Below are 22036 nucleotides of genomic sequence, written 5' to 3' on the forward strand. Positions count from 1 at the left end.
ACAATAATATAATAATATAACAATGGGGTGCAACAATAAAGTGGTGTAAAAACAATTTATCAAAAATACGGTACAGCAACACATAACAGTAGAAGAAACAAACAACTATCTGGCTGGTTTGCCCCACACAATCTTATAGGACAAGCCGGCAACTACAGGAGGGGCTAAATGAAGCCTATAGTATGGTGTTAGTATACTTTATGTTTATAAATATTTGCTGTTATTTATTAAAAAATATGATCTGTGTTATATATGGTTATTGCCTGTGTTAAAGCTAATTCGAAATGGACTTTACTGTTCAAACAAACAACTGACAGAGCATAACATGAATGTGCCATTGACTCACGAAACGTGTTTTCTGACTTCATTGTTGGTAAGAACGTCGATCATGCTATAAAATAAATGCCAAAGAGGAACGTATATTATATTTGCCCTAAATGTATTTGCTTATCTCAAACATAAACAATATACAATCCATGTAGGAATATATCCAAAAAAAAAAAAAAGTAATACAATATAATTCTCTAATTAAAATTCGCTTTAAAAGACTGCTTGAATACCATTGCATATCGTCAAATTTAGACATTATTTTGCTTGTGTGATACAAAAATGATCAAACTGGACAAACAAGGGAATAAAATAAATAAAGTAGACTTTAAATTTATAATATGATGATGAGGACGATGACATCAGTGAAAATGTTACCAGTGAAAGGAGTAATCTCTCATGCCTTCACTGAACAATGCAAGAAATTGTACTCTAGAGGAACAACTGATTCAAAGAGTTACATTCTTCCAAACATGTCACATTATGCTGAAGTTCTTAGTAATTGAATGAGATTAATTTATCCTGCGCTAGTGATTTACAACCTGCTGGCTTTATGCGGTACACCAAATGATTTTGTATGTAACAGCGCCAATATTTATAAAATATAATTTATTAATTGGCAACAGAGGTGGGGCTTCCCTTTTTCGTTAGAATTTCTTGACGCAATTTAAGACAAGGAAAAGTGAAAAATATGGAACATTTCAAATTTATCAGGGTATTAAGATTTACTTTTTCAGTGAATCTGTTTCTGTAATAAAATGATATAATAGCAAGAGGCACTCTGAAATGAAGCTCGCATCTACAGGGATAATTAACATTTTTCTTGCATCACAGGGATAACAAGTAACATTTTTCAAGTGAAATGTGACGATGTTGAAATGACAGCCAAGATTTATTGTGTTTGAGCGAAAAAATCACTTCTAAATAGAAATAATTTACAGATGTAAATTTTCAAGAATTGTATAGAATCAGCAGCAGATATTGACTTAACTGCACAAGTTATATTCTTAATGCTTGGTTCTGGACGACTTCCAATTTATTGATATTATGAGTACAGCTGTGACAAGTGACTCACAACTGTATGTTAAAATGGGCTTTATGTATGTTTTGTATGCGGATCTTGAACAACTCCATTTACTACCACAAGCCGTTTCAATATATTAATTCTGTTCTCTGCTTTCTCAGTTGTTTGTTTATGTGAATCTTCCAGTTTAATTTCCCGTGCTTACAGACGCCTAGGAAACTGGGCTGATCATTACATTGAATACATTCATCCTTAATTTTTATATTGAACTCAGGTTGAGAATGATACAGAGAAAATACTTAGTAACAGATTTTTTGTGGATTTATTACCATCATCATCTGATCTGACCATTCTTCAAGACATTTAATTACTCGATTCATTATATTAAATAATTCTCCTTTCTTGTTATTTGGTGCAGAGATCCATATAACAAGTTTATCTGTATGTAGTACAGTTTTTACTTCATCTGTTGTAGACAGGTAGGTGGGGAGGTCATTGATCATAACTTTAAATAAGAGTGGACTTGTCAAAGCACCTTGTGGAACTCCTTTCTTTGTTTGTCTGTATTTATTTAATGTACTGTGTATTTTTGTTACACAAAACCTTTGGTTTGTTAAATCATACATCCAGTGCAGCATTCTTCCAGAAATTCTTAACACTTTTAACTTATCTAATAATTTGGCTTCCCATATGTTATCGTAAGCACTTTCAAGTCCACAAATAGAACCAGAGTAACTTTTCTGTTAGCCATTGCATCTTTCACGTCCTGTGATAAATTTAATATCTGGTAAGTTATTAAACGAAATTTTCAGTATCCTGTCTGGTTTGGTATCAAAAGGTTTGCTGTTTCCAAGAACCAAGTCAAACGAGTATTAACCCTTTCAGTCACGAATTATGTTTTTGTTTGCAAAAGTCTAATTCTTTGTTCTTGACTCATTTTAAGTTTTGGTGAATTGCCCAAAGTCTCATTTTTACAGCATGATGCCTGGATTTCCAGATATGACCTGTCCACTCAACAACTCATTGTCCATGAAACGGCATTGAAGTTGCTGTCCTCTGTAAAGGACCCAGTGAATGAAAGGGTTAACCATCCATTCCATAGTTTTAGTTAAAATACTCTTCAGTGATATGGATCTATAATTATGTAGGTTATCTTCGTACTTTCCAGGTTTCAATATTGGAATTATTATGGATTTCTTCCAAGCAGCAGGTATTGATTTATACGAGTAAGTTTTATTAAAGTTTCCTGATGTTTCTGTCGGCCAACCGTAGTGTGTCAGCTAAAAATAAGTGCAGTTGATTACGTTGTGTTGTGTTGTGCAGTGGTTACCTATATTCATGTACGCACAGTGCTCAAAATGGGCCAGTATATGCTGGTATACCATACCGGCATTTCTCTACAGCAAATTTCTTGCTGGCACTTTTTCTTTAAGAAATTTTATACCGATATGGTATTTAAAAGTAACTTATTAAAGTAATATTTTCTTTATTCAAAACATAATTTATACAACTTTTTTTCTACTGTAGTTACGACGGTAGGTAGGTTAGTTTTGATTCCCATTGTTGCTTGCGAACTGCTGAGATAGCAAGTCACTAAGTAAGAAAGTTGTGTGCTTTAGCCACCCGACCTTTATCCTTAAAGGAGTTTGTATTATTTTAAAAGTAATTTCTTGTTTTCATTATTGTAAATTCTGGATGCCAGATTTTGAAGAAACACGATAGTACATAGTGAAAATGTAACTGCAAAAATGAACACATTAGACAGGTTTGTAATTAAAAAAAAGAAAAACTGATAGTGAGACTGCAGATATTAGTAACAGTGCAGTTGATGTTTCAGAATGAAAGTCTTGTAGTGCGTCTAGTGTCCATTTTTCTGAAACCGCAGATTTAGACTCTGAAAAATTTTCTACATATATTAATATTAGTTTTTGGTAATATAGTGTATTGTAATATGCACTACAGTATAACAATTTTAAGAAAACAAAAACTGTACAACAGACCGAATATACAGTTTTTTATAATTGATATTATAAGTGATGGTATGGAGCTCAATGCGATGTTTGCTCAGTCAGTTATTGTAAGTACTATGCCCATATCTATGAGCGAAGTGTGAGGAAGCATATAACTATAGGAGGCATGCAAAAGGGACTCACTTCACTGGTTTGTACATACGATTTATAGTTCATTATATGAGCATGATCAGACCATTACTTCACTGCTATACAAAGACGAAAAACTATCTGCTTACTCTTGCAATACTACATATGGGTAGTAAGAGCAACATTCTTGAATTGTTATAAAAATTTTGTTGACCTATTGTCCCTATACCTAAACTTACACAATTATTGTTGGTGAACATTGCAACAAGATCATTTTACAGTATTTCCTCTCTCAGGTAGGAAAAAATATTGCACATATTTGGAACAAATCCAGAAAACATAAATATTGAGACGTGTTGCAAATCATAATTTCATCATCATAATTTGAAATCGCAATTGAACGTATACCACAACTTTAAAACGTAAAAATAATGTACTGATGTTTTAGCGAAAGATGTTCTTGTTTCCAGTATAGAGAGAGATGTAGTGGTGGGGTGAATATAAATTACCTGAAATTTTAATACTGACTGGACATCTCTATACGTTGGAAAGATAATGTTTGCCATGTCAGTTGCATAACTTAGCTGCATTATTTCACTGTTCATATATTCGTATCAGTACAAAATGTGTAGTAAAATTTTGAGGACCAATGTTAGTAAACATCAAACATGCAACCATTTTTTTTAAGTTAATGGGATATCTTATTTAATTAATCTTATCAAATGCGATCTATTTTTTAAAACATTCATATGTGTATTCACTGAGAACAACAAGATCTTGACCAAAAATAATAATAATAATAATAATAATAATAATAATAATAATAATAATAATAATACTAATAATAATACTAATAATAATAATAATAATAATAATAATAATATGTCTAAAACAAATTAAATAACCCAAACTCTTGTATATCCACTGAAAAAGAGTTAAACATAAAACACTTAAAAATGCAAGAATAAAGAATCAATAATTGACTATACTGTTAAATGTCGAAAGACTTCTAATAGCAGTGCCTTTATGCTAGCCAAATAAAAGAAGTCTTAGGAGTTGTAAGAAAAACATAACAGAATTTTTGGTGTAAAACAGGTTACATAGACTAAACAAGGGATCGTCAGCACAGAGCACGCTGGAGCTAGTCACTCTTAACCGTGGAAAATGCAGTCCACTAGAGTGCACTCTGTAGCTGCTAGTGGGTATGCTCTCTATCTCTTCCTTTTGCACGACAGTGCACACGGGACAGCACCGCGTACCCTTTGCACATTTCAGCGAGTGCTGACGACCACTGGACTAAATCATGAAGGGTTGGGAAGAGGAACTAAAAATTCTTTTGCCAATAATTTGTTCGTACTGAATTCATGTACATTTCTGGAGGGAAGTACCTACATACTTTTAGAAATTAATGAGTTCCACCTCATAAGTGCCACTAGCTCAAAAGTGATTTTTACTTTATATTACCGGTGCCATATCCTTAGAGATCACGTAGGTCTTAATAAATATATTTGGAATCATTGGAAACAAAACAACAGCTCTGATGATACTTGAGCAGCATTTTAAGCAGACACTTTTTATATCTCTCCTGCAGAATCACTCTGTACATATTCAGTGAAGTAAATCCCTTATATAACAAGATTCTTATATAAAAGAGTTGGTCGTGATATTAGTTCGGGAGATCTACAGTCATTAAAAATTCTAGAAATGCTCAAGATAAAGGTCCCATGATTGTAAACTACATTGGTTCCTTCATTGTAAATATGTAATTACAATATAACCTTGCCTAGAGCAGTGCTGCCAACATGTAGAGGGTTAAGCAAATGAATGATTTGTAACATATTTTGAGTGCTTCACTGCTCTAGCACCAAGGCTATTCTGTAATCACTCAGGAACAGCCATCTGTCTGTTTCTTTCATTCAGCAACACGAAGCAAGAGAGATTAATATGTTTTACTATAATATTTGATTGGCTTCATGAGTACCTTTCCTTTCTTTTTTTTACAAACAGACAGATAGTGCAACAAATAGTTGAGGTAAGAACATCCTGTCTGGGGTTCCTTTCTTCGTTTTGTTTCTGATTGTGAGAAAGTTCAACTCATAAATTCATTGTTCTTATGAATAGAAATTTTGGATGAGTGAAACATATAGAACACACAGTCATGTCATTGCTTAGTCAACTGTCCGAAGACATTGAAACCTCATAAGTGACACCAATAAGGCATCACTCATGAGCAACTAAGCCAGGAAATAGAATGGCCAGCTATTTTTCCCGTAACACACATGAAAAAATATTAAATCCATATAGGGCCATTAGAGAAGCTTCTGATACTGGCATGAGGATATTGCAAGATGAAGGCTTTGAGGATACAAGAAGTAATTCTATTAGACAAACATCTAGGCCCTTCAGAAGCTCATAAACAAATACATATAATCCTGACTATATATAGGACTGGATTTCCATTGGGCTTAGTACACTTGGGCATAGAAACGCATTTTGAAAAAGATTGCTTTTACTGTATTATTTTTAAAGACAAAAAAATAGGTAATGTGTGTTTTGAAATTGCATATAGGATGCTTAAATTGATATATTACGGGGTATTATTTGAATATTGCAGAATCATTGAGGGAAATGTTGTCATACACAGGGAATCGAATTTGGAGTGGAGTCATTTGAGGTGTAAACCTAGTATTTCTTAATATTAATTAAATCCTACTTCATTGGAATAGCATATTTCGGAGGGCTACGAAACACCAAAGTGATAAATCCAGCCTTAGCTTTAGGATGTAACATTGATAAGTCAGACTGAAGAACTGTCATAACCTTAGGACTGGGTAGGCATCTGCCAAGATTATTTGAGGACAAAAATGGAGTTGCGGTCAATTTTTGTGGTTATTTTCCAGTGTTACGTGCACTTTTGCCAGAAGAAACAGAACAGTCCCAGTCAGGATATGCACCCTCATAGTCATTATTAGTTGCTAATTGGGTACAAGCGAGAGATAAATGTCAGCTAGTAAGGAAGACAAGTTATAGTGGGAAGAAGAAGAAATTTGTGAACGTAGGCAAGGTTATTTGTGCTTAATTAGTTGTTTCATCGTAGAGGGATGATTTCCTTTTTAAAATTATTTAATCTTTAGAAGAAAACTGTTCGACTCTTGAACTGAAATCTGTATCTGAAATGAAACGAGTTTTGAGGAAGTCCAATTGCTCCAGAGTTTTGTGGCCAGATTCTCTCAAGTCCCCCTGTAATACTGGGATGCCATGAGCGTAACCTATGAAATATTCTTTGGTGCTGCGAACGAAAGTAGTAAATTGAAGACAATATTATATTGTGTCTTATATTTACAACCATATGGCCTCATTCCCTTTGTAATCATTGATTTTTATATGTACATATAATTGCAGATAGTATAGTAAGTAGCCTATATTTCATCCTTAATTTGTATATATGGAAGACAAAGACCAGTATTAATAAATGAAGGAATCTTTTAAAGCAAGTTGTGCTTTCACAAATGAAAATGAACTATTATCACATACTGTATACGTGTTGCAAATGAACTTTGCATCTAAATCGGACAAACCTTCTCTTAAAAATTCAAGAAAATTTCTTCAGCAGAATTCCTCAAAATTTCTAAGTAATCCATTATAGAGCACTAATTCTCACTCCTTCTACATTGATGATGTAAATAAATTGTGCTTTCAAATGTATTTAGCAACCCTTATCTTGAACTCTAATCATACGATAATAATAAGTCATATCACATTTATGAGGAATAACAGGAAGCAGACATTTTTCTGTAGGCTACTACAGTTCTGTGTATTTTACCTGTGAGATGTATTTTCAGAGCATATGACGAACTAGTTCTTTGCTGTTAATGATTAAAAACTTACGCCATAATGCTCCCCCATCTCATTCCTTTGGTAGAAGTGCAAAAGTGAACTGAACTATAAATAAATATCCACAAAATTTAAATATTTCTTCTTTTTCGTTACTTGGTTTCGTTTTATTTTCCCTTCTTTCATTATTACTTAACATACCTTCTACATCTGACTCCTTTTTTTCCTTTCATCTCTTTCATTGCCTTTCTTTTCTCTTTCTTTCGGTTTCTCCTTATTTTTTGTTTATTTTTTACATGTGCCATCATTTCCATTTTCACCTTTTTATTTGTATTTGTTTGTTTCCCTATTGTTTATTATTATTATTATTATTATTATTATTATTATTATTATTATTATTATTATTATTATTATTATCATCATCCAGTCCTTTGTCTTGTTTCTTCCTTTTTGTTTATTATTTATTTCTGTAATCGTTTTGTTCTTTTTTATTTCCTTTATATTTTTTTCTTATTTTTTTGTATTCCCGTTTTCTTTCTGAATTCTTTATGTTTATTTTTCTTTTATTCGCCTTTTTTATATGTTTAATTCCTTTTAAATATAGTTTTGTTGGAATTTTTGTAAATAATATATCGTTGTTCATAGTTTAAATGTACCAGTAACAGTACCATATTTTCTAAGCTAGTATGTCAACTTCCTTTTAAAGTTGGGAAAAGGAGTCACGTAATACAGTGAATTAAATGAACTTAATCTAGGTCTCATTCATTTTTAGAAACAGACGGGATGCTTTTAATTATTTAATTAAATGTTTATTTATTTTTTTGTACATATTGTTGCTTGAAATATGCCTAATTTTCATCGTCTCTACTGTTATCTTTTAGCATACTATTGTTGCTTGATATATACCTCATTTTCATCGTCTGTACTCTTATCTTTCAGCATATTATTGTTGCTTGAAATATGCCTCATTTTCCTCGCCTGTACTCTTATCTTTTAGCATACTATTGTCGCTTGATATATACCTCATTTTCATCGTCTGTACTCTTATCTTTCAGCATATTATTGTTGCTTGAAATATGCCTAATTTTCATCGTCTGTACTCTTAGCTTTCAGCATATTATTGTTGCTTGAAATATGCCTCATTTTTATCGTCTGTACTCTTATCTTTTAGCATACTATTGTTGCTTGATATATACCTCATTTTCATCGTCTGTACTCTTACCTTTCAGCATATTATTGTTGCTTGAAATATGCCTCATTTTCATCGTCTGTACTCTTATCTTTCAGCATATTATTGTTGCTTGATATATACCTCATTTTCATCGTCTGTACTCTTATCTTTCAGCATATTATTGTTGCTTGAAATATGCCTCATTTTCCTCGCCTGTACTCTTATCTTTTAGCATACTATTGTCGCTTGATATATACCTCATTTTCATCGTCTGTACTCTTATCTTTCAGGATATTAATGTTGCTTGAAATATGCCTCATTTTCATCGTCTGTACTCTTAGCTTTCAGCATATTATTGTTGCTTGAAATATGCCTAATTTTTATCGTCTGTACTCTTCTTCTACAGCATCATCAATATTTTTTCTACAAACTATCTTTTGTGAAAAACTGAGGGGCATTAAAAATAATATTATAATGGATTTAGAAAGCACAGACAGTGGATTCAAATCATTTGGAAACTTACTGTAGGAATATAGAAACAAATTTTGAATGTGTTCCCACGAGAATAGAGATTATTGAGGGGGACTTGTGTAGAGTCTGGCATTTAATTATCCTCTTTTGCGAGCAGGCCGGAACTGAGCAGTTGGATCAGGGATGTAGTAGCGATCCCACACTTCAGCGTGTGCCGCTCGGTGACTCCATGGTTTGAACCTCCCATTCCAGTGCAGCAGTTTGGCTTTTTCAATGAACTGCTTGGAGTACCGACTGCTGTAGCTCGCTCCTATCAGAGAGAATGTTCAACACTATTCATTATCTAAATTTATTTTACATGTTGTGAACTATTGCTAATGAAATGGGGTTTTGGAAGGGAAGTTGTTAAATGTTTCGGGTCTTAAAATACTTACGTACCAAGATGCTGCACATGCCACAAGGGATCTAGTACAGTCACCTTCCCATAGAGCACAATTAGCATGGCGGCCTCCACTGCATCGGCTGAAGGGTGTGATCCTACAATTTTCTCCCTATAAGAGCAAGAGGTGACACTTTTCGGTAGTAATATTGAAAGATTAAATCATATACACGAATACAATTAAGAGATAATGTTGTTCAAGATTGAACTTGAAAAGAGTTACAACTGGTTGATTACTAAAACCTCTGGATATGTTTAATGAAGAACTTCCCGACCTACCATTTTGGCAGTGTGGTGAATTTCCTTTCTGAGGCTAGGAGCACATATAAGACAGAATTTGTTATTCTGGTGGTAGATGATGACAAGAAAAGTGAGCATTGTTTCTCAAGTATAAATGTTATACAAACTGACAAGTTAAATTATCTGTGCTTTTCAATAATATGTAATAATAATAAATACATACGGGCACAAAATTATGTTGCAAACGTATGAAGTTGCATTGTGCGAAAGCTGAGTTACCTTTTGTGAAGCTTGAGCCAATGCTGCACTCGCTGGGGTACGTCGTGCCACCTCCACAGCGTAAGGTTGGCAACGAACACGCCTGTTGCGAAGGGGCACGCCTCTTGGTTCATTTGCGAACCGTTGAGGGCGCTGTGTCGCAGATTAACAAAAGCTCCATAATGGGCTCGACCCCCTACGGGGGGTCCTATACAGTTCTGCGAGAAGGCCCCATAGTGGCCGGGTCGGATGTCGGCCGTAAAGAGCTCCCAGATATCACCCTGCACGATTACGTCACAGTCGAGGTACACGAGTCGTCCCCACAGCTCGGGGAAGAGATCGGGGACGTGCGCCTTGATGTGCTGCAGTCCACCCGTTATGTTGCGCGTCAGAGCAGCCAATGTGTGCAGCTCGTACGTCATCTTGTGCAGCTTGGTTGCTTCTATCCACACCCTACAAAAGTAATAAGTCCAGTTACATTGTGATTCCATGTGTAAACATTCATACTGGTTTTCAGTTTTTGAAGAGAAGGTAGTTTTATGGCGAAGTGAGAGTGCGGGCTAGCAGGGAACGGAAAGGATGAAGCAAGTAAAGGTTGGTTCACGATAAACCGAGAACGAGAACGGAAATAATGTTAAAATAAATGTATTCAAATGTGAGTATTCACAATAGTTAAATGTATTTAATAGTTAATTATGAATGCTCACATTTAAATACATTTATTTTAACATATTTTCGTTCTCGTTGTTGTTTCCATTCCCGGTTTATTGTGAACCAGCCTTAACTCACATTACTGATGCAAAATGTTTGTTAACGATAAATTTACTTGGTGACATGATCTCAAAGATAGTGTGTGGTGAAACTTACCTTTCCAGACATCATGAGTTCTCAGTCACATTGTGTACCGGCGATCATTTAACGTGTCGTTAAATTACTACAGCTATTATCGTTAGGGACCAGGATTTTATGCACTAAAAAGTTAAAATGACATCGAGTATAATATGAGTGGATGTGCGCAACACTTCGAAATATAAAAAAAGGAAAGAATGGACCACAAAGACAAATACATCTAGTGAAGCTGACTTGCTAATTTCTAATTATCGGTAACTGTTAAGACCATTCATTTGAGCTTGTATTTGAAAAGCGAGCACCACTTTGTCTAATTTCCGGGTATATAATAAAGGACAAAGTTAATCACTTTTAAGTGTGGAGATGCTCTATTCTTCTGGACACCTAAACGTTCAGGAAAGTTTTCCTTGAACTGAGACCACAACCAATTCAACATGTCCTGATAAACCTTTTCAGTAATGTTTCTCTCCAAAAAGAAAAAGAGGCACATAACACGTTCACTTTAGGTGAATCGCTGTCAAATTCCAATTTAGCATGTTAATTCTCGCATTCTTAGCTCCTCAAATTATGTTTGTTTACTTTTACACGAAGGTGAAAAGTTGTCTTGTCTCTAAACATAAGGAACAATTCTAAGGTCTCGTCCCTTGCAAAGCCTCAATGAAGTTTTAAGTGAAGGCCTCTCTCTTCATTTTGTCATCGTCAGATAGTTTATTAGACGTTCAGAAATAGACATTTGAGTATTCTATCTTGTCCTGGAACTTAAAATTTCCAACATTTCGAAACTATACAGGGTGTTTCAAAAATACGGGGCATAATTTCAGGTATGTATTTCCCACATGTAGACAATCAAAATAGTTCATTACAACATGTGTCCGGAAATGCTTCATTTCCGAGTTATGGCCTTCACAACATTGAAATTCACCAGAACGTTTTTCTTTCCGCAGGTCGTTGCCGTCAAAGGAGACATTAAGAGGGCACTCTGACAGTTCATTCCGAGGCGAAGGTTACATTCAGTGTTGTGTAGGCGTTAGACTGTGCGACATGTATTCAAATCAAGAGCTGGCAGAGATATACTTCATATACGGTAAGGCGGACGGCAATGCTGCGCTGGCTCGTCGTTTGTACCAGGAGAGGTGCCCACAGCGACAATGTCCAGATCAGAAGACATTTGTACGTCTCCATTACCGTCTGTGCGAGTATGGAAAATTTAACTGTCCTGGTTTGGGAAGGGGACGACCAAGACCTACAACTCCAGAAGTACAGGAGGAGATTCTGGAGGCTGTGAACATGACTCCTTCTATCAGCACACGAAGGGTAGCGTTGCAAGTCAATGTTCCTCATACGACTGTCTGGAGACTGTTGAAAGAGTATCAATTGTATCCTTATCATTTGCAACGTGTACAGGCCCTGTCACCAGCAGATTACCCTGCACGAGTTAGGTTCTGTCAATGGTTCTTGCAGCAGTGTGGTGTAAATCCGAACTTTCCTGCCTTAGTATTATTTACAGATGAAGCACAGTTCACACGAGATGGCATAACAAATTTCCACAATCAGCATGTATGGGCGTATGAAAACCCACGTGCAACTGTTCCATTTCATCACCAGGTGCGGTTCTCCCTCAACATGTGGGCCGGTATCATTGGTGATCGATTAGTTGGACCCCATGTACTCGTACTTGTAAACAGACTTACGGGGCAGGCGTACACAAACTTCCTGGAAAACACCATACCTCATGTTTTAGAAGACACTCCACTGATCAATCGTCAACACATTCACTTCTTGCATGATGGCGCTCCTGCACACTTCAGTCGTACGGCTCGCCGGTACTTGGATCGAAGGTTTCCTGATCGATGGATAGGTAGAGGTGGCCCAATTGCTTGGCCTCTACGCTCACCTGATCTGAACCCTCTCGATTTCTACTTGTGGGGCCATTTAAAATCATTGGTTTATTCGTCTCCGGTGCCTGATTTGGAATCCCTTCGGAATCGAATTGTGGCATGTTCTGAGGACATACACAATACTCCTGGACTTTGGGATCGTGTTCGCAGGTTAATGAGACATCGATGTGAGGTCTGTATTCAAGCAGGAGGTGGACATTTTGAACATCTTCTGTAATGACAACGACCTGCGGAAAGAAAAACGTTCCGGTGAATTTCAATGTTGTGAAGGCCATAACTCGGAAATGAAGCATTTCCGGACACATGTTGTAATGAACTATTTTGATTGTCTACATGTGGGAAATACATACCTGAAATTATGCCCCGTATTTTTTAAACACCCTGTATACATACAAGTTAAAAGGTTTATTTAACGATGCTCGCAACTGCCGAGGTTATATCAGCATCGCTGGTGTGCCGGAATTTTGTCCCGCAGGAGTTCTTTTACATGCCAGTAAATCGACTGACATGAGCCTGACGCATTTAAGCACACTTAAATGTCATCGACCTGGGCTACAGGTTCAATCATCAGGGAAAAGGTATGACCACAGTAGACAGCCATTTCTGGCCATCCTATTTGTTCTCACGATGGAACCTGTATATAGTTTTGAAACGTTGGGCATGTTAACTTCCAGGACAGAATGGAATACCCAAAAGTCTATTTCTGAACTTCTAATAATCTTTGTTTTGTGGATTAATGTGTTTGATATTGGAAATTCTGATTCTCAGAACAGAGCGTTTCGCGAACTCCTGTGCCATGTACGTCAAGATTTAGTCATGCTCAGTCCAGAGCGGAGTGTTTTTATAGTTGTTAGCAGTAAATGTGTACAGTTATTTGTAAATTACGCACGTTTATGATATTTAAGGCGAATTTTTTTAAGTTTCAGCTACATGTCCATGAATTATTATCATTTATGTGATAAAAGCGAAGCATATCTTAAGTGTATAATCAAACCTGATGATGGCTTTACTAGGAGCCTGGGAATCTACACCATCCATGAGACAGGTCAAACTACCTTATTGGAGAAGCAAAACTGAAAATAACTGGACAACTGGCTTTGAAAAGAAGATGAGCAACCAGACTTCCGACTGGACACTGCCATCTGAATATATTAGAACTCACTAATGATCGTACTTGTAGGAACTGTGGGATGGATGTTGAGTCATTAAGTCTTATGTGTGATTTTTTAACTTTTCTCTGACTCAATTATTTGGGAATTTGGCTGGTCAGCTCATTACACTGACCCTATGGATCCAACTTTCTTATTAAACAATAAGAGACTTGTAACAGTACTTGCCAATTACTTTTGATCTCTGATTTTGGACATACAGTAATTTATCCGAATTTACCGATTTACTGTTGTAATGTTGTATTAAAAAGCCTGTAGGAATGTGGATGGCTGGAAGTAATTGCGTCTTCTCGTGCTACGGAATGTCGCAGCATGCATTTTATTTAAGTGAGTCCACACTTGTGGAGTACCGGTTAGCGCGTCTGGCCGCGAAACAGGTGGCCCGGGTTCGAATCTCCGTCGGGACAAGTTACCTGGTTGAGGTTTTTTCCGGGGTTTTCCCTGAACCCAATTTGAGCAAATGTTGGGTAACTTTCGGTGCTGGACTCCGGACTCATTTCACTAGCATTATCACCTTCACCTCATTCAGACGCTAAATAACCTAAGATGTTGATACAGCGTCGTAAAGCAACTTACTGAAATAAAATAAAATATTTAAGTGAAATTAACATTTTTATATCTGAATTTTTAATATGGGAAGATAATGGAAACAGAAAGAATCACGCGAAAATCACGAGCAATATTATGAAGAAATTTCCAAAAAGTTGTTTCTTTGTTTGTTAATTAACCATAATATGCTGTTGCTTCACATATGCCACTTTTGTACTGACAATGTGATATGCGTGAAAATGTGAGTTTATATGACGTATCAGAGAAAGAACAATTATTTGTATGCATCTGAAGTCAGATAATGTAATATGTAGGTAGTCGGCGATGTATGCAATGGAGGGGGAAGGGAACCTGCCACCCAACCCCATTATCTTCTGGCCTAGTTGCCTCATAAGTGGTGCCTTGTTGATGTCACTTTTGAGGTTCAGACATGTCTTTGGACAGTTGTCTAAACAACAACTAAGAAATTACAATATAATTTTTTCATCGTTTTTACCTTTTATCTTCTTTCATCTCATTCTCCTTTACCTTTTCTCTTGCTCACGTTCTTCATATATATTACATATAATAATAATAATAATAATAATAATAATAATAATAATAATAATAATAATAATAATAATAATCCGTGGCGCTTCAGCCCGTGAAGGGCTAGACCGACCAGCCGGCTGCTGGCCTCACGTCCACATGCTGAAGCAGAGATGGACGATGATCCCCCCAGCCGTTATAGCTGGCATTCGCAACCGGATTTCGCTACCTATCGTAGCTTCTCAAGTGCATCACGATGCTGGGTGGGCACCGGTCTCATACACTGGCCGAAATTTCATGAGAAAATTTCTTCCCCCGTGAGGACTCGAACCAGCGCGCATTCCGTAACGCGAGTCCTAGGCAGGATGCCTTAGATCACGACACCACGGCGCGGGACATATATTACATATAAAAAAATATATAATCCGTGGCGCTACAGCCCGTGAAGGGCCTAGACCGACCAGCCGGCTGCTGGCCTCACGCCCACATGCCGAAGCAGAATGGAGGTATTGTGTGGTTAGCACGATGATCCCCCCAGCCGTTATAGCTGGTATTCGCAACCGGATTTCGCTACCTATCGTAGCTCCCCAAGTGCATCACGATGCTGGGTAGGCACTGGTCCCATACACTGGCCGAAATTTCATGAGAAAATATTACATATACTTGATGTTAATTTACCTTATGACAGTCGCCGGGATTATCCAAGAACTTTTCGATTTATAGTTAGACGCTTTACCACTACGCGACTATGGTGTGAAGCGAGTTGGAGGACTCTTCTTAGAATGTTTCACTTAATATCATTTGTTGTTTATAACACATCAATAGACGACTCCCGGTTAAAGGCCACTTCCTGAAAGTAAGGTGAGTAGAAATTGCTTCGTATTAGTTACGTCTCAGTCCAATTCAGAATAATTTTGTTTTTGTTGGGAGGGGATTGACTCCCGCTTGGGGTTGTCGCCCCCAAACCCCCAAATAAAAACAGCATTAAAACCAATGAAATAACCAGGGGAAACAAGTGGTATTTCCAGTGAGGTTAAATTAGTGGAGCAGAATGAATCTGCAAGAGGTAAAACCACAGTCTATAAAGTCACGAAGCTTGAGTTTTGAGGGTGCTAGAAACAATAGACTGTGACTGTTCTATTTTGCATTGCCTGTAATGAGGCGATATTAGCGATCCTAGTGGTCAGCAACTATCTAATGTTTGCATATTTACTACGTATTGAGCTTCGCGACTGCATATACTAGACTGCGGTAAAACCACTGTCTAGTACATACAGTCACGAAGATCAATACGTAGTAAATATACATTCATAGATAGTTGCTAATCACTTACTTACTTACTGGCTTCTAAGGAACCCGGAGGTTCATTGCCGCCCTCACATAAGCCCGCCATTGGTCCCTATCCTGAGCAAGATTAATTCATTCTCTATCATCATATCCCACCTCCCTCAAATCCATTTTAATATTATCTTCCCATCTACGTCTCGGCCTCCCTAAAGGTCTTTGCTAATCACTAGAGTCGCTAATATCGCCTCATTACAGACAATTCGAAATAGTACCGGCACAGACTGTGGTAAAACTTAAATTTGCAAATCAAATTAATTTATTAATTTAATAAATAAACATGTTGTAAAATAATAAAATTACTACTGTCACATTTTACATTACTCAATCCACTGATGAAAGCTTTCAATTAAATATTCCCTGTAAATGCAGTCCATGAACATTATAACATGAGGTGAACTATTTAGGGAATTTGTGAAGTATGTTAAGCCGTGTATATCCAGTGTACGGAATGACGTTAAAAGCGAAGAAATACACCGCACACTCTTACAAAAGCTCGTCTGTAAAATCAAGACAGTGAACACGTATAGCAAAACCGGCATGTCACACAACGGTGTATTATGGTTAATTACCCTTTATTAAAAAAGTGAAATAGATTTTTTAAGAAATGTTACGTGAAACTAAAGAAATTCGAAACGAAGGGAAAAGTTGGTTTTATTTCAGGTATGTGAAGATCATTCTTAAAGTCTGATGGGTAATCATCAGGCTTCGGACACGGTTGCGGTTTCGTTGCACTCTGACTGAAAACGAGTTACGTGCACACACAGTTTCGCTGAGACCTCCCCTCCCCAAAGCAATGCCAGTCATTCAGTCTATATACGTATGCAGGTGGACAGTTGGTGCAGCATGACAGCCTGTTCTGAAGTTACGCAGTCCAGCCTTTCAGCTGACGAAACATGCCGAAAACAAATACCAAGAAGAATGTCTTACTTGTAAATGAATACGGACGTGAGTATTTTGATGTAAAAGGCGAACATATATTTTGTAATGTATGCCACATTGAAATCAAGGGAGGGAGAAGGACTTTTATTGAAAGACAATGTAAATCTAAAACACACTCACAAAATATTTCGTTGCTTCCTAGAAATGAGGGAGATGAGGACATATTATTCACATCAGAAACCACTCGTGTAGCCAGACCGAATTTTACAGGAATTTGTGTGAAATTATGGTACGCGCAAACATCTCTTTTAATAAGCTGCGGAATCAACGTTTTTTGAGAAATATAAAGATGTGAAAATTCCTTGTGAGTCTACTTATTTCTTATTTGTAGTTAAAACATATTTATTACACAACTGTAGCCTACACTTATTTCTGTGCTCACCTATAGACCTACATGTGGCCTACACAGTACTCAGCATAGCGCAAGAGATTGCTGCCTCTCTCTTCTCCGCTCGCTTTGTAAACAAAGCACCAGTATAGTAGAAGTTAAGGTAACCTAAAGTCATGTCCCAAGCCTGGTAATCATACTTTATCGATTTTGTTGTAAGTATGTACTACAATCACAGTCTAGTATATACAGTCACTAAGCTTGGGATGATTTTTTGCATTTCTCGCGAGCGCTGTGAGTACTAGGAACAATAGACTGTGCCACTGCCATCGTGATCTACTAATACAGGCCGTAAGACAGACCATGTGACTCGCTTAATCCGATCACGAAAGGCGGCATTTCGACCATATAAATTAGTTGGAATGCATAAAGAGTAACGTATATTCCTCTAATACAATTTAAAACAATGATTATAAGACATAATTCACTTGCGAGTTAAGGCATAATATTAGTTTTGGTGTGAAAATTACGTTGTTCGAATGTGTAATACCTGCTTTATTTCGATTAAATATTGCGAAATTCTTGTACATTCATTTATGCACAATTCAATAATTTTCAATTGCACCGCATGGATATTTAGATATGTTGAAGTTATAGGTTATGTTTACTGTACCAGTTGTCCCTTTCTGTCTAATTTTATTGGTCTCCAATGCCCTGCCATTACATATGTTATGTCATATGGAAATTATAGGTTATGTTTACTATATTTAACTTATATTCTTTTTTTATTAAATCTCAAAATAGTTTCCATTCTATACTTAAAATATTGATGCGAACAGATTATGTTAACATGTAAAATTCTCTTCACATTAAAATAACACAATTTTGTAATTATTTCTGCAACATATTATGCAACAAGAAGTAGACGGAACTTATGGACACATTACACTAAATAAAACTTAGCAATGATACGTAATGAAGTTATAATATAATATTAAACTGAGCTCCATACAGTGAAATAGAAAACCCGAACATGCATTACGGCCTGGTCTGGATCGAAAAGTCATTGACTCTGCCGTATTTCGCACTGTTGTGAAAAGTTTTGTAAACTGTGAAATGTTTGTTATCGGTTGTAATAACTGTAATTGACTAAAATACAATAATTTCAATAATAATAATATGGGACAAAGAGACGTTTGCAGTACTATAAATTGTACGAAAAAGAGGTCAGAGTTATCCTTTTTCCGAAAGATGCAAGAAGGTGAGTTTATAAAATATAATATATATTTTATGAAAATAATACATAAACCTTAGGTATTTCATATTTCAATAGTGGAAGGAAGGTGTTAATTTTTTCAAAAGAACACGATATCAAAAGTACAATACATTTTATCATCTGCTAGGGAAAGGTCTGTCGTGAGGCGATAGTAGCGATCCTGGTCGTTAGCACTGTCTATGGATGCATATTTATTAAGTATTGAGTTTCGTGACTATACACTAGACTGTGCTGCAATCTTCAATGTTATCAAACACGTCCCCCCGAGGACTTTGTGAAAGTTTTTATTATGTGTTGCCCTCTTAAACTCATCTCAGTATGACGTAAGCACAATTCACAGAACATGGTCAGTGTTCCTCGTGTACCGGTACGCCGAATAGAACATCAGGGAAGTGTGTGTTAACCAGAAAGGTCGAATTTGTTTATAGAGTGCGATTCAAGTTTTTCTTTAGTGTTTTCATTTGTGACTTATTTAGTGAAACTTAATGGTTTTTTTTTTTCATTTTTTTTTGTATATATCAAATAAGGAGTGAAATAATATATAGACTATCTTGTTTTTACTCCCCCGTGAAGTCTCTCTGGTGAGTAACAGATTTTCAGTTCTCGTGTATTTTTGAATATATAAAAATGGCGGCGCAGGCAAAAAGTGCACAAAATGAAAGTGAAAGCATGGTTACTGATGATGGTATATCGCAGCAAAGTGAAATACAAGTATTTCAAGTAGATGATGAGTTTTCTATGAATGAATTACATTCTATTAGTGACACTATTAACATCCCAGTAGCACAGACCATTGATGTTAATACAGTTACGGAAATGAATATGACACACTAACCAAACGCTAGCTATCAGTCAGATCTTCACTACCCACTAATGAGCGGATGATTCTTATCCTAGTAGGGGAGATAACACGAACAGGAATAATACTTCGGAAACAGCAAATACAGGGACATCACTTTATTTTTACTAACATTTTTAACATTAACCTGGCTATACTCGGGAATACTGTTACCCCCCTTCCATTAAGGAGTTTGGAGTTGCTAGTGCAATATGTAAACAAATCATTTTACTAGCTATAGGAGGAGAGAAAAGTTGTGTATCTATTTATGTTACAAGGAAATATAGTATTACGATTTTCAGTTTGGTCATTACTTTACAGTATTTTATCAAAAAACAGTAGAATAGTAACAATTTTTTTTTTCACAAACTCAAGTCTTCAGGCGGTTATATATATTATGTAATGTCTACTTTATTCCGCATATTACTAACCTAATTTATTCCTGAGAATTTTGTGAGCAATTCCATAAGAAACCCTAATTTCTACAGCTAACTTCTTGACTGACTTATTAGGACATCGCTGCATCCTTTCTCTAGCATCTTCTACAGCATCTTCTGTCACCTTTGTTGGCCATCTTACACTTTTCTTCCTTTCTGTACACTCTGTTGCTTTAAATTTATCTACCAGATTAATGACATTTCTACGAAAATATTCCGTAATGATATAATCAGGAAAGCGCGAAAAAAAAAAAAAAAAAAAAAACTGTTGTTCACATTCGGTTATATTGTAATTCCAGTTTCCAGCATCGTTCTTCATACCTACAAACAGTAAAACAAAACTTTTTGTTTAAATAATGCTGTTAAATACCGTGCCGTATTATAGGGTACCGTACTTTCGATAACTCTAATCTTCACTTGTGCTCAGTCCACATAGATAAATTCAGTTATGCTACACACCATACTTGTGTGAAAATAAACTTCAATAATATAAGCTTTTTCTTCTATAGAAAATACAACATATTTCTGAAACACACTGTACTCTGTACTGTTTACTTCACTGCTAGCAACAGCGACTGTAAGTTTGTGTGGCTGACGTTAGCAAGGACATTAGTGAAAGGGGTGTGAGTCAAGTACATTTAGAAACGCAGGTACAATAAAAATTGAAGTAAAAATAAAATGATGTCCCTGTACATCTACCTACCTATATAACATTTTGGATTCAGGGCCGTATATAGTAATCCTACAAGCTAGAGACCGATTATCACAACCAATGCATCCCCTCAAATTAGGTAAAATAGGCCTACTTTGTGAATATTACCAAGACACTAGTATAACTAATCTAAAACGAGCCAGAAAACATAGATACGAAGTGACATTTAATTCCCATATAACTGCTAACGAATGTCTAAAGTCTGATTTCTGAATACGTACAAGTTTGAAGCATTCATACCATTCTCCCACATTCATTCTAAAGGCATTATTAAAATGTTGATATTGATATTACGGAGGAGGAGATCAGGAATTATAGTCATACAATAAAATATTTTTTTTTTCAAATTTAAATTATTAATTTTTTCTAGCTAGAATAGCGGTTTTACACACTGTGCAGCGTTGGAATTGTGCGAGTATATGCAGTACTTCATGGAAATTACGCTAGAAAACAACAGGCGTCTGAATTCGGCGGAAGTGACGGCGTATACATTATTATGCAAGATGGAGCAGAACGGACGATTGACTGTTTAGCAGAGGGTGAATATTGTGTTGATTTTCACCGAAACACGCTGTACAAGATACTCGCTAACGCTCGCATGCATTAGTCCACAACAGGCCTGGGCACTATTAACTCGATTGAGTCACTGCAGATTTCCCCTTAACTCTCCACTTTACCTTCCCCAGCTGAGACGAGCACACAGGAACGTGAGCATTGCTCAGTGGCGGATTGTAGATTTTACAAACTTTCGACTCTTGCTTGTCGCCTGAAATCCATCACTGATGCACAGTGTCCACTGGACGTTTGTTTATAAGGCAATGTAAGCGAAAAGAACATGGGCGGGGGTTTCTGAGTTCTGTTTCACTTCCCCGTTGTGCCCAGGGCTGGTATATAAACTACCTCAGCAATTCGAAGTTAATAGTTTTGTGTTTGATAAAAAGCCACATAATGGACAGTAAACATTATATGGCCATATTGCGAAACGATTTCATCCTCAAATTCTTGGCAGTAGATATCTCCCAATGCAGACAGGATGGTCGATGTACTGCGAATGTTCTTATCTCACGGAACATATGATGCAATACACATTTTGTGAAATCCGTTTCCAGAATGTCATGATAGAGGTAGAATGTGTGGTCTCCCACAGCCAAGACATTAATACTGTATGTGAGACTTTTTGACGTGAGTAAGTCTATAAGTTTGGTCCAGTATAAAGGTGCCATCCCAGAAAGCGACAGACATATTTTCAGGTTAATTTTGTTACTCTGTAATTTCTAGACTAAACGACATATCGTTGACTTAC

The 22036-nt window shown here is 36.3% G+C and overlaps 1 protein-coding gene across 3 annotated transcripts in view; it reads right to left on the reverse strand.

Annotated features, from left to right (window-relative positions):
* Positions 1 to 492: 492 nt before the first annotated feature.
* The window catches only part of LOC138705858 (glycosyltransferase 8 domain-containing protein 1-like), a 54356-nt gene continuing 32812 nt past the window's right edge, over positions 493 to 22036 (reverse strand). For 2 of the 3 annotated variants that reach the window (XM_069834543.1, XM_069834541.1), the window contains 3 exons: positions 9885 to 10316; positions 9365 to 9477; positions 493 to 9236 (listed from right to left, as the gene is read on the reverse strand). In XM_069834543.1, coding sequence (XP_069690644.1) covers positions 9064 to 9236; positions 9365 to 9477; positions 9885 to 10316 — 718 coding nt within the window. In that variant the 3' untranslated portion in view covers positions 493 to 9063. Of the gene's footprint in view, positions 9237 to 9360; positions 9478 to 9884; positions 10317 to 22036 lie in introns of all 3 variants that reach the window. The other variant, XM_069834542.1, reaches the window with a different exon arrangement.

This window comes from Periplaneta americana, chromosome 9 (genome assembly GCF_040183065.1).
Source record: "Periplaneta americana isolate PAMFEO1 chromosome 9, P.americana_PAMFEO1_priV1, whole genome shotgun sequence".
NCBI classification, from domain to species: Eukaryota; Metazoa; Arthropoda; class Insecta; order Blattodea; family Blattidae; genus Periplaneta; species Periplaneta americana.